General features: G+C 39.2%; 1 protein-coding gene across 10 annotated transcripts in view; it reads left to right on the forward strand.

Moving 5' to 3' along the window:
• The window catches only part of TFDP2 (transcription factor Dp-2), a 162,899-nt gene that overhangs the window by 97,285 nt on the left and 51,160 nt on the right, over positions 1–14,454 (forward strand). For 7 of the 10 annotated variants that reach the window (XM_060298528.2, XM_030873314.2, XM_030873315.2 and 4 more), the window contains one exon: positions 13,410–13,513. In XM_060298528.2, the coding sequence (XP_060154511.1) occupies positions 13,511–13,513 (3 nt within the window). In that variant the 5' untranslated portion in view covers positions 13,410–13,510. The remainder of the gene's footprint in view (positions 1–13,409; positions 13,514–14,454) is intronic. The other 3 variants (XM_030873316.2, XM_060298524.2, XM_060298525.1) reach the window with 1 other exon arrangement.

The raw sequence follows: 14,454 nt of genomic DNA on the forward strand, positions 1-14,454 counted from the left end.
GCCATATGGTGAACTAATTCAATTATTAATCAGAAGATAGAGTGTCCAAAACTGGGAAATTCTAATTAAGGAGGTGGAAGAGAAATGAGAAAATCAAGAATTAAAAGATGATCCTTGTCTGAGCAGGGTAAATAGAAAAAGGACAAAAGGGCATGTTTTAAATAAAGATAAAGAAGCCAGTGAAGAAGCAGTAGGATCCAGCCTCTAGATGAGATGCGTGTTTTTGGATGGACATCGAGAGAGTATTGAAAGGGAAGGGTCCTACAAGAGAAACCCAGTGAGAATGGACTAAATGATTTCTAAGATCTTTTAGCTTTGAGGTTTGATGAACTAAATGAAAACAGTTATAATATTCCAGATACTAGAGCTTGAATTAAGGAGTTCATCTAAGCAATGAAGAGGCCCTGTTTAAATCCTGACATGTAGGAAGATGGAAAAAGAAATGTTTTTCTCCTTTCAAGTTGAAGAATCCGGGGCATTTATGGTTCTGGATACCAGAGAAAGAGGGAGCTAGCTAATTGTTTTAAAAGGTGTCCTCCAAGTAAAAATGCTTATCGAAGCCAAGAGAAAAGACTTGATCCTCTAGGGAAAGTATGTAGGAAAGACTGACGTAAAAGATTTATTGACCCATTAGGAGTATACCCTGAAGGCTGTAGAACTGTTTTTTGTTATGGTCATTTCAAGGATCCTTTCTGTGGTTCTTTGGAAAGATTCTGGTGAGGTGGTCCACTGGGGGGAAATCACAGAAGTCCTGTGCTCTGACAGCTGCAAAAACATCCCGCCTTTGGCTTCCATGCCTGTGATATGTAGGAATGTGCATTTCAGATCTTCTGTCTTTATCTATGCGTTAAGGATACTTGATTCCATTTTGGAACCACATACAGAGAGGGAGGTTCTAGAGGTCACTTTAACCATTATACTTTGGAGATATTATGAACTTTTATCTTCTCTTTCTCACCCTGACCGTTTGCAGTGATATTGTGGTCACCCACGTTAAAGAGTTTAGTAATGGATGGTGGCCTTTGGATTTAATCTTGGCAACTTTGGTGAACATGATTGAGTACAGATGCAACAAAATAGAACATAACAGTGTTATAGGGTGCATATAGGTAATGCACATTATAGTAGCTAACCTATAAATAGAATGAAAACTAAAAAAAAAAAACTGAGTATATTTAAACAAAACCGAATGAAGTCAGAGTGACTGCAAGGTTTATTTACCTTCAGTTCCCATTCCTGACATGCACCTTATACATGGATGTGCTGTATTTTACTATCTTACAGATTTGCTGTTTCCAGTTGGATATGTTGTCTTTTCAAATTAATTATGAGCAATTAATATGTGTTTCATTTATGAAGATAGTGCTGTTGATCTATTGGGCCTGAGTTATTTTTCAAATAAAGGTGATAGATATCCCCTGAGCCATCATATTGTTCCGCCTACTTTACTCTCTCTTCAGTGACATATGTTGCTTTCTAGATGGCCGGCTGAAATTAGAAATATAGTCTGAAGGTTGTGGAATCTTTGCTCTTTGCAAAATGAATGGGCCTATTCCAGAACCGGCCTGGGACTTGACCTCATTAGTACTGTATTTGAAACTGATCGATAGTCCTTTAAAACAGTTATTAACAAATAATTAAAAGGTAGTGTGGGAAGGAAAGAGATGCTTGACACTTTTCTTCTTCTGAGTCTCCTTATTCTCTGTTTGAAATGTTAATTGTGGATGAAGTGAAGCACATGATACTGTCACATAAGTAGGCAGATCAGTGGAGCAAATAGAAAGTCAATAAGGTAGACTTTCATGTTAGCATGGGGGAGGGGGAGTAGATTACTCATTAAAAGTAGCCATTTAGGAAAAATAAATTGGATCATTCGCTTCTCACATCAAATAAATTCCAGATGGTCAAGGATGTAAAATTTAAAATGAAGGCATCGAAGGATTATAAGAAAACATGCGGGATGTTTAATACAGACTTTAATATGTAACGAATGATAATTAAATTCAAAGAACAGCATATCCAACTGGAAATACCAAACCTGTAAGATGAGTAAAACATAGCACACCCATGTATAACGTGCAGCTCCAGGGTGGGAAGCGAAGATAAATAAATAAACTTTGCAGTTACTCCAACCTCCTTTATTTTTATATTTAAACAGACTCACAGACCTTTTTAATGGCACTAAAGTCATAAAAGGAAAGAACTATGAGATGGACAGCATTCTTTTAAAATGTGGAAAGAAAATCATATATAAAAGCCAAAGACAAATGTCAAATTGGGAAAAATATTTTCAGCAGGTATAACAAAGAATACTCTTATTCCTTCGATATTTAAAGAGGGTCAACCAATAAAACAAATCATCAATAGCCAATAGAAAGTTGGTCATAATTCTCAGGAAGGAAAATTTAGATGACTTTTAAACGAAACACGTCAGTCTTATTCATAATAATAAAACCAAAATAAAATCAATGTGAGATACTATTTTTAACCTAAAGATTGACAACAATAAAGTTTGATAACACACTGAGTTGGTAAGGATATGTGGAAATGAATACATTTCATACATTTCTGAACAGGGTGAATTGTTACAGCCAGTTGGTACAACCAATGTGTGTAAAGACATATGTGTAGTCATTGCAATATTACTTGTAGTAATAAAAGATTTTACTGTTAATCATGTTTGTAACACTAAAAGCTTTCCATTATTAAGGGACTCAGATAAGCTGCTAGAGCCGTAAAAAGAAGTATTACATAGCTAATGAAGTAAATATTGAAGCAAAATTACATATGTATGTACGTAGTATGGAAAGACATCTAAAATAGGTATAGTATTGTTAAGTGGTAAAAAAGCAACATGCAAACTGATATGCAAACCATATGTGTAAGGAGAAAAGGATATGTATTGCATATATGTTTGTATATGCCTAGTGTATTTCTGAAAGGTTATATATGAACTGGCACCAGTAGCTGTCACTAGGGAAGGGAATGGTTAGGTGGTGGTCGGGGACGAGAGGAGACTTAGTTTAACTGTATACTCCTGTCTCCGGAATTTGTATCACATGCTTCCATGCAGACATTCATGTATTTGTGTATTCATTCATTCATTCATCCATCCAACAAATATTTGTCGAACTATGCTATGTCCCAGGCACTGTGCTAGGTGCTGGAGATACAGCGGTGAATAAGATAACAAATCCCCTGTTCTTATAGAACTTAACATTCTGAGAGTGGGTGCTTATATGATTGTAAGCAAGTAAATATAAATTTGCAGTACATCATATACAGATAAGTACTCTGGCGGAAAGTCATAGTAAGTGAAGAAGTGCTGATGTAGGGTGATCAGGCATCTCTGATACACTGACAGCTGAGCACAGTCTTCAAGGAAGCTGGGGAATAAGGCATGTAGCTATCTGCGGGAAGAAAGTTACTGGCAGAGGAAACTTTTAAGGACAAAGGCCACGAGGTAGAAATTTGCTTGTCATGGTTTGAGGAACCACAAAGAGGCCTGGGTGAATGTAGTGGATTGAAGGGAGAGATTTGACAGTTGATGAGGTCAGAAAGGAGGGGTCAGGTGACACAGGGCTCTGTAAACCATCACACAGACTGAGATGCAAAGCCCACTGGAGAGCTGAAAGAGAATTACTCCACAAAGCAGGATCACTCTGACCGCTGTGAACAGCAGTGCTGTTCAGTAGGATAATGTAAGTCGCATAATTTATAATTTTCTAGTAGCCACATTTAAAAAGGTAGAAAGAAACAGGTAAAATAAATTTGAATGATAGATTTTATTTAATCCAATATCCGAAACATTATCATTGAACATGTAATCAGTATAATCAAATTTTTAGAGAGTTAGGTTTTGATTACTTAGCCTTGAAAATCTGTATTTTACACTTAGAGCACATTTCTGTTTAGATGTTAAATTTTCAACAATTGAGGTGAAATGTAGTACTACCAAAACAATAATGCTGTTTTTAATGGGAAAATATTTTATACTGCTTCAATTTTTAAATTTAAATTCGTTAAAATTAAATACGTTTAGAAATTAGGTCCTCAGTTGTACTAACTACTAAAGTCATGCTTTATAGCCTCTGACCTAGTGACTACTGTATCGGAAGGCTTGGGAGTAGTTTTGTGGGGTGAGGTGGGCCTAATGCAGGACAGGTGGATGAATCAGGAAGATATTGCAATAATTCAGTCTAGAAATGGTGACTTGGATCATAGTGGTAGCAGTGGAGTGGATGAGAAGTGGTTATATTCCAGATAACATTTTATTTTATTTTTTGTAAACATTAAATCATTTTTATTGTGGATATGGATACAGACATATAGCAAAGAACTAAGGAAAAATTTAAAATAAGGACCACCATCATAAATGTAAACCAGCAATGTTCTGACACAGCCACCTCTTGCTACATAGATTGTTTGGGGTTGGTTTTTTGTTTTTGTTTTTACATTGGCCATCTACCTTTTTTTTTTAGTATATACAATTTTTAAAAAAAAATAAATTTATTTATTTATTTTTGACTGTGTTGGGTCTTCGTTTCTGTGCGAGGGCTTTCTCCAGTTGCGGCGAGCGGGGGCTACTCTTCATCGCGGTGCGCGGACCTCTCACTGTCGCGGCCTCTCTTGTTGCGGAGCACAAGCTCCAGACGTGCAGGCTCAGTAGTTGTGGCTCACGGGCCTAGTTGCTCCGTGGCATGTGGGATCTTCCCAGACCAGGGCTCGAACCCGTGTCCCCTGCATTGGCAGGCAGCTTCTCAACCACTGCGCCACCAGGGAAGCCCCAATATGCAATTTTTAAAGGTTACTTTCCATGAACAGATACTACAAGACATTAGCTATGTTCCCTGTGTTGTACAATACACCCTTGAGCCTATCTTACACCCAATAATTTGTGCCTCGCACTCCCCCACCCCTATATTGTCCCTCTCCTTCCTCCCCACTGGCAACCACTAGTTTGTTTTCTATTCAGGATACATTTTTAAAGATAGGACCAATAGGATTTATTAATGGATTGTATGTAGGCTATAAGAGAAGGTCAACAGTGATCTCTTTTGGTCTAAACAGTTGAAGAATGGAGTTGACATTTAATGAGATGAAGAGAGAGATGGGAGAAGGAGGTTTCTGGGTGGGATGGGGAACAGTCAGGAATTATATTTTGAGAATGTTAAGTTTGAGATGCCTGTTAAACATCAGAATGGAGATATTTGAAATGACAGTTGGATACATGAATCTGAAGTTTGGGCGAGAGGTTTAATCTGGAGAAATATACATGGGAGCTGTCAGACCACCTAGTGAGGAAGAGTTGACAGAGAATAGTCGGAGGACCGATGTAAGGGGCTCCCGAATGGTTTTAGAGAGGAGGATCCAGCCACCAAGACCGAGAAGGAGAAACCAGTGGGTTTGGAGGAGAACCAAGAGAGAACGGAGGTTTGGATGCCAAGTGGAGAGTGTTTGAAAAGAAGGTGTGTTTTTGTTTATTTTTTTGTTTGTTTTTTTTTTTTTGCGGTACGCGGGCCTCTTACCGCTGTGGCCTCTCCTGCTGCGGAGCACAGGCTCCGGACACGCAGGCTCAGCGGCCATGGCTCACGGGCCCAGCCGCTCCGCGGCACATGGGATCCTCCTGGACCAGGGCACGAACCCGCGTCCCTCGCATCGGCAGGCGGACTCTCAATGACTGCGCCACCAGAAAAACCCAGAAGGTGTGTTTTTAAAAAGTATCAGATATGGCTGGTAGGTTAAGGTTAAGTTGAAAACTGAGAATTGACCATTGGATTTAGCAACGTGGAGGTGATCTTGGCAAGAGCTGTTTCAGTGAAGCCGAGGGGCGGGAATGGGAGTGGGTTAAAGAAAACAGAGTGGAGAAGTGGACACAGCAGATGTTGACAGATTTTATGAGTTTTGCTGTAGAGCGCAACAGAAAAGAGTTGGTAGCTGGAGAGCTGTGTATGGTTAATAAAAGTTGTTTTGTGTTTTGTTTTTAAGATGAAAGAAAAAATGCATGTTTATGTGCTGGTAAGAATGACCCAGCAGAAGGGGAAAGATTGTGATGATGCAGGAAGTTTTCAAAAGAGAAGGTAGCTGGAGGGATGTAATTTAGACAAATCCATGAACTACCTGTTTATAAAATAAATTTTAAAAGTAGATAGCAGAAGGTAACAGAAGAGGAAAAGCAAGAGGATTGTATAATCTGTAATTAGCTTCTTACTAATAAATAATGAAATTGCCTAGGTCACTTTTTCCCATTTTTTAAATTAAGGTATATTTTACATGTATATAGTAGAATTAACCCTTTTTAGCCTAGAGTTCTCCGAGTTTGACAAATACATACATACACCACCACAATGTAGGTCATTTTTTTTCAAATAAATTTATTTTATTTATTTATTTTTGGCTGTGTTGGGTCTTTGTTGCTGTGCGCAGGCTTTCTCTAGTTGCAGTGAGTGGGGGCCACTCTTTGTTGTGGTGTGCAGGCTTCTTAATGCAGTGGCTTCTCCTGCCGTGCAGCACAGGCTCTAGGCACGTGGGCCTCAGTAGTTGTGGCACGCGGGCTCAGTAGTTGCGGCACACGGGCTCAGTAGTTGTGGCTCGCGGGCTCTAGAGCGCAGGCTCAGTAGTTGTGGCACACGGGCTTAGCTGCTCTGCAGCATGTGGGATCTTCCCAGATCAGGGCTCGAACCCGTGTCCCCTGCATTGACAGGCGGATTCCTAACCACTGCACCACCAGGGAAGCCCAATGTAGGTCATTTTTAAACTTTTTAAACTTATCTTTAGGGCTGTAAGTTTACCTTGTCCTGTGAAGTTTGGACCCTGTATATATGGGATATACACTACTTCTGATTTGAGGTATTTAGAAACCCATAAAATAAGCATATTCTTTCCTATAATAAGTTACTAATTAGGTTCTTCTGGGAGAATGTGATATAGGCTTGGGTGAAGATCTTCCCCAAAGCTTATTCAGGCCAAAAATAATTTTTCCCCCAGCAGGTCAGTACTGTGAAAAATAATTTATGTTGGCTTCATGTAGACAAACCACAATTATTTGACTGAATTTTTCATTTTAATTGGACATATTGAAGGTGATTAACTATAACTGAAACCCCCCAAAGGATTATGAGTGAAAGAAGTCTTTGGTGTCTGGACAATTCTAATGGAAAACAGAAGGATTCCAGTTACTCAAGAGATCAAAATAAAATTTGAGCCGAAATTTTGTGCCTGCGCAGGGTTTGGCGTAAGTGTTAGCTTTTCTTAGCCCCTTTCCTAGGTGATCGATCTCATTTTAGTTAATTCAGGGAGCTGCCAGCACCAAAATCCAGGCAGGTCTTTAAAGTTTTGTTTTTAATAAATATATCAAGTGTCAGGCATTGGCTTTTGGACAGTGTCAGGACCCTGTTGCCACGGGGCTATGAATTAAGGCCAGGTACTTAAGAAAAATTGTTTAGACTTGGTTTGGTTTACTCCTAATGTGGCTGAAATTTCAGGAGACTGGATGTTTATAACCTATTTAAATGTCCTTTTGAGTCCAAAAAATTATATTTCTGCTGCTGAACCTAGTTGATTCGATGAAAGCAAACTGTGTCTAAACACGTGGCTATTATTTCTGGATATTACGATTACTGAAATCCCAGCAGAGCCCCTTGAACCGCTTCTAAAACAGATTTCATTTTTGCTAATTCTAAAACGCAGGTACTTCATTTATAGATCGTCACCTTGTTTCAGCAGCTGTGGCTGATTCTCTGTCACTGTCTTTTTTTCCCTTCAGAATGGCAATAGCTTTTCCCATTATAAAACAGGTGCATGCATGTTCATAAAACTTTATTAGTAATAAAGTATAAAACAAAGTAAAACACTTCTCCATACTACTCACCCAGAGCTAACCTCTATTATTGTTATCTTGCCAGACTCTTTATGCGTATGTAAACGTATGTGTATATGTAGTTTTTAAGGTAAATGGAATCATACCATTTAATCATCCTGTCTTATAATGGGAACATTCTTCCATGGCAATACATACTTGTAATTTTTTTAGGGACTTTATAATATCCCATCATATGCATGTACCAAAGATGTTTAAACATTTAAATTGTTTCCAGGGTTTTGCTTTTATCCACAGTGCTGCAATCCTAGGACATGTGTAACTCTTCTCATCTGCTCAGATTATTAGGATACACATCCCGCAGAGGAATTGCTGGTCAGAGGGTATACCCATTATTAACTGAGATGTTGTTGCAGAGGCCAGGGATCACCTTGCCACTTAGGCAGCAGAGGGCAGTTGAAAGATTATTTGTTGAGGTAGAAAGAGCCTTTAAAATGTGTATAATTGCTTATAAAGCCCTTACTTAAAAATTTATACTCTAACACACAATCCTCAAACTCCTCTCTAATTACGCTGTCGGACTGCCATCCAGAAAGGCTCTCCAATAGTGTTAGCCCCTTGACTGCAGTGGACAGTTCACTTGACCTGAGTATCCGTAGCACTTAGCATTAGTACTTGGCATACAGTAGGTGCCAAGTAAATATTTTTTTAATCTATTATTTTTTTATTTTTAAAATTTTTGGCCTCACTGCACGGCATGCGGGATCTTAGTTCCCCGACCAGGGATCGAACCCGTGCCCCCCCTGCAGTGGAAGCAGGGAGTCCTAACCACTGGACCACCAGGGAATTCCCTAAATATTTTTTAAATGCACCCATTTTGCCACATCTTTACCAACTCAGGACGTTATCAGACTTCTTAATCTTTACCAATCTGGTACATTAAAAAGTTTCTTTTTGTGTGTGTGAATTATTTATTTTTAAAACTAAGCATCTATTCCTGTGCAAATTTGTTTACCAAGTCTGAGATTTGTCTTAAGTGTATTGGGTCTTTTGCTGTTTAGAAAATATTTATTTTTAGGTAGTCAAATCTGTCAGTCTGTTTTCACTTAAGATTTCTGAATTCTGTAACATGCCTGGAATGTTTAATTTTTATATTTAAGCATTTGGTCTTTCTGGGATTTATTTTTGTGAAAGATGAGAAATCTAAGGGGTTTTTTTATCCAAATGGACAGTTTCTTGTCTCAACAACATTTCTTAAGTAATCTACCCTTTCTCCATTCATTTGAAAAGCTATTTACCATATATAAAATTTTCATGTATAAATGAAGTAAATTTTGGACTTTAACTTCTGTTTTGTCAATTTCTTTGTCTGCATCTTAGCCAGTGTCACATGATTTCAGTCCCTTTAGCTATGTAATAATTCTGAAATCTGCGAGGCTACAGTTCCTCTCTTCCCCATTATTCCTTTTTTCAAAATTTTCTTGGCTGTTCTCTGTCTTTACTCTTCCAGAAACACTTCAGAATCAATTTTTTAGGTTTATTAAGTTCCATCTAAATTCTTTGATATTAACTGCCATGACAGATCTGGCTTTAACGAGGTTTTTCTATTTTTTTTAAGATTTAAATTTATTTATTTATTTATTTTTGGTTGCGTTGGGTCTTCGTTGCTGCACGCAGGCTTTCTCTAGTTGTGGCGAGCGGGGGCTACTCTTCGTTGCAGTGCGCAGGCTTGTCATCGTGGTGGCTTCTCTTGTTGCAGAGCACGGGCAATACTCGTGCTCAGCAGTTGCAGCACGCGGGCTCTAGAGCACACAGGCTTCAGTAGTTGTGGTGCACGGGCTGAGTTGCTCTGTGGCATGTGGGATCTTCCTGGACCAGGGCTTGAACCCGTGTCCCCTGCATTGGCAGGCGGATTCTTAACTACTGCACCACCAGGGAAGCCCTTTGTTTTTTTTAATTTAATTTTTTAAAAATTAATTAATTTATTTACTGATTGATTTATGGCTGCGTTGGGTCTTCGTTGCTATGCGCAGGCTTTCTCTAGTTGTGGCGAGCAGGGGCTACTCTTCGGTTGCAGTGCGCGGGCTTCTCATTGCGGTGGCTTCTCTTGTTGTGAAGAGTGGCCTCTAGAGTGCAGGCTCAGTAGCTGTGGCACACGGACTTGGTCGCTCTGCGGCGTTTGGGATCTCCCCAGACCAGGGCTCGAACCCGTGTCCCCTGCATTGGCAGGCGGATTCTTAACCCCTGTTCCACCGAGGGAAGTCCCTCTTGTTTCTGTTTTTGACCTAAGTTTTATATTCTTAGTTTGTCTTTACTGTTAAGTTTCAATTTAGGGTTATTCCCTAACCTTAATTATCTTTTTTTTTTTTTTGTATGTTTCTTGCTTCACTGTTTTTTGTAAGTTTTTGGCTTTTGTTTCTAATATGGTGTATCACAGATGATCTCATCTTAAACATTCAGCAGCCTTAAGGTCATTTTAAAAAACTATCTGAGGGCTTCCCTGGTGGCGCAGTGGTTGAGAGTCCGCCTGCCGATGCAGGGGATGCGGGTTCGTGCCCCGGTCTGGGAAGATCCCACATGCCGCGGAGCGGCTGGGCCCGTGAGCCATGGCCGCTGAGCCTGCACGTCTGGAGCCTGTGCTCCGCAACAAGAGAGGCCACAACAGTGAGAGGCCCGCGTACCGCAAAAAAAAAAAAAAAAAAAACACATCTGAGAGCCAGACTTTATCATGGCTGGGTTCTTCCTCACATGGATCGGTGGTGTTTCCCCTCCTGTCTAGGACTGAGTTTATGGCACATGTCTATCAATTACAGACCTGTTCCTCCCTCTGGAATTATAAATTAGTATTCTCCAGTTAAGTGAATTCTTAAACAGGTGAATAACCGTATTTGGGTTATAAATATCAAACCGTATTTGATAACGTAGAGGCATGTTGTATAAAAGATCAGTTGCACAGTTACAGAGAAAGGAAACTATTTGCTAATACCAGTTGGTCAGTCATGTTTAAAAACAATAAACAAAGGACCTGGTGTTTAAATTTATTTCACCTGTTAAAAAGTAACAAAAGATACAATTTAGGCTACATTACAGGAAGCATGGCATCCAGATTAGGAAAGGTAATAGCTCCAATCTGTGCAAATCCAACAGTTTTTATTGTTTCCTGTACCTCTTTGGGGCCAGGGACTAAACCAGGTGCTAGGATACAAAGCTGACAACATAGCCTACTTATAGTAGAATTACAAGTAGATAATAATAGGTTTTATGAAAAGCCAGAAGAAGGGCATCCAAGACCTAGACCCTAGAGGCTGGAGACGCCTAATAAGGGGGAGGTGACACAGACAGCAGAAGCTTCGGAGGTGGAGCTATGGCCCTTTACTGCCTGTGGGACCTTGTACAGACTGTTTAACCTCACTCCGTGTTAATTTCATGTGTAAAATGGAGTCATCAATAATATATGTCTCACTGTTCTCCTAAGCATTAATGAGATGATGTATATATGGGAAGCCTCTAGAGCAGACCCTGGAACTTGGTGATTTCTCAGAAAATGGTAAGGAGTACCATTTTGAAGTGCTGGAAGGTAGGCCTTGTCCCAGTAGAGAGAGACTTCCCAGCAGAAGGAAGAGTGTGCATCAAAGCTGGAGTGGTTGACCTGGGGCCTTCCTGGAACTGCAAAGTATTTAATCTGATGGGAGCCTAGGGTGCATGTGGACAGAGTAGCTGAAGATGAAACTGGGAAGGGAGGCGGGGTGAGATCTCCAAACGGGAGCTTGTGTGTCATGTGAGGAGTCTGAGAGGCATTTAGGAAGTGTCATGGAATCTCTGAAGGCCTTAAATAGGGGAGTGTCCAGCACAGTTTCATCCGTGGAAAGACTGGTTTGTCACAGATGTGCAGAGGGGTAGGAAAGCTGTTTGGATACCCAGTCGGGGAAGTGGGGCTCAGCTCTGGCTGCACCTTGGAACTATCTGGAGAACTTTAACAGTCTGGTGCCCAGGTTGACTCCAGTTCAATTATATCAGAAGCTCTGGGGGTAAGACCCAGGCACTGGCATTTTTTATGGCTTCCTAGATAATTCCATTGCACAGCCAGGGTTGTGAACCTCTGGATTAGAGAGTAACTGTTTTCAAACCGGATTTGATAAAGTTCCAAATTAAACAAGCACCAGCAATATAAAGGAACCAGGGTAAGAAGGTAACAAGTAGGATGTGGTAGTTGGTTGAATAAGGAGGGGTTGATGGTTTCTGGTTCGGGTCACTGGGTGCATGATGATCTATACCAAGAAGGAGAAGCAGATTTGGGTTACTGGGCCTTGCTGAGTGGGCATGAGAAAGATAAAGAATTTGATTTTGAAGTGTAGAATTTGAGGGGAAATAATACAAGGCAGAGGGGCAGAGAGAGAAGCTGAGGGAAGGAACCGGTAGTATAGTTGAAAACTCAGAAGACAGAGTAAATAATTGATGCATGAGTTCCCTGAGAAGACAGGAAGTGCAGAGCAGACATGAAAGAAGTAATTTATATGAGAATCTTCCACTCAGAGAGAAATAAAAATATGTGAGGGTGCTGGTAAGTTCCCAGGTTGAGGAAGAAGAGCCTGGTGGCCTGAGTTCCTTACTGCAGGAGACCTACTGAGAGTTAGGAGATAAGAGAAGGGCATTCAAGAGTTGGGCAAGCTTTGGGGGAGCTCAGGAAGGGGGAGGGAGAGTGAGAAGGAGGTGCCTTTCTGGTCCTGCTCTTAAATGTTGTTTTTTCCCCAGAGTTTCAATATTGACCCTCTTTCACGCACTTCCTGTGTGATCTCCTTTGTTATATTGGATTACACTCTTATCTTCTAAGAGGAACATTGGTAAACTGAAGTTTGTCCAGAGAAGTTAAGTAGTTGACATGGTAGTTCAGAAAATTATTGGTTGGCTTTTCATTTGGGGGGAAGGCATTTTGCTACCTTAATTTGAAATATAATTGTTGAAATCACTTGAAAACACTATACAGATCTCATAGTTTCCACCATCAGAAACTAGGTGGCATCATTTATTTCTCCACTGTGATAAAAATCTCAGAACACTGCCAACTGAACATTTTGAAAACATGTTAGCTTTTAGTATAAAATGTTATACTGTAAAGAAATTCTAAAGATACTTATTTTATTTCATGTTATACTTCATGCATTTATTTTTGTTCTGTGATTTCTAATAAAGATCTAACTGGAATTCTCAACTCTGATATAAACTATGATGTGCATTATGAACTCTCAAAATGTTTTTTCCTCTAGAAAACCAACTTAATGTCCAGTAGTTGTCAGATAAACCAACTTTCCTCTAAAAAGCCAACTTTTCCTCTAAAAAACCAATGTCCGGTAGTTGTCAGACAGACTGGACTATTTATTTTACAGGTGTGCTGTTCTGCAGAATTAATTGTTCTCACTACAACAAAGCAATAGTTGGTTGGCTTTTCAGTATGGCTCTTTGGTCTTAACTTCCTTATTAAGATAATTATAGATTACTTAAGCACAGCTGGTTAGGACCATGGATGCATAGATAGGTAGAAGGTGGCCTTGATATTGCAGAACATTAACCGAGTGTTTTGATATAATTTCAGGTAACGTTTCATTTGTTGCATTTCCAGTTTCCAGCACCAACTCACCAACAAAGATTTTACCAAAAACCTTAGGACCAATAAATGTGAATGTTGGACCCCAAATGGTAAGAAAATCATCATATCTTAGGACTTGAAACTTTGCTTAGGCAAGACTTATTTAAAGGAGAGTTGTACCAAAGATGCTTGGTCAGATATTCCAGTTAATTTCTTATCTCAGTCACTTATTTTTTAAAGTTTTGTTTTTACCTGAATGTAACTGATTAGTCTTACGAAAAAGAAAGTCGTTATACTCTTCAATGTTCAATTTTCACGTACTTGAATCTGTGGATTCTGAATGTGTTAATATTAAGGTTTTTGCTCCCTATATGAGACTTCTCTTGTTTTCAGTTGTTCGATTAAATTGATTTGAAATCTGTTATGTTTTATGTTCTCCTTTTTCTTGTAAAATAGCCTTTACTGCACTAAACCGTGTAATCTCATATAAATTGAATATCATATAAATTGAGTATGACCCAACAGTTAATCTATATTTGGAGCTACTAATTTGAAACTCTTTGATGAAAGGACATTTAGGAAGAAACAACTCACCAGTTCATTTTAATCTTTAGCAGTAGAAATAATGAATTAAAATGGAAAGTATTTAACTGTTTCTCTGAAGGTATTCCATTAATTATGCTAGAGCTTAAAGTATATAGCACTTTTAAGAAAGCTTTATTTATAAACAGAGTTGCATGCAGCTAATCTAAAAACTATACCTAATTTAAATGGCCTCACCCACCATTAGCAAAAGTATGTAAACATTTGAACAGTAACTCTTCATTGTTAGTGTTTACATCCTCTTATCTATAAAGCAATAAGCATAAATTTTGTTTGTAATGTACGGTACTGTGGACTATGTTAAATGCACAATTTAGACAGAAATCTCTTTTAACATTCTGAATGGCTTCAGAAAGTCTTTGAGATCTTAAGCCATTCTAGACACAACATTTTTCTTGATCCCTTGAGGACTGTTAATCATCTGCAGAATCCGAGCTAAAGATGTTGC

This window comes from Globicephala melas, chromosome 4, assembly GCF_963455315.2.
Source record: "Globicephala melas chromosome 4, mGloMel1.2, whole genome shotgun sequence".
Taxonomy (NCBI): Eukaryota; Metazoa; Chordata; class Mammalia; order Artiodactyla; family Delphinidae; genus Globicephala; species Globicephala melas.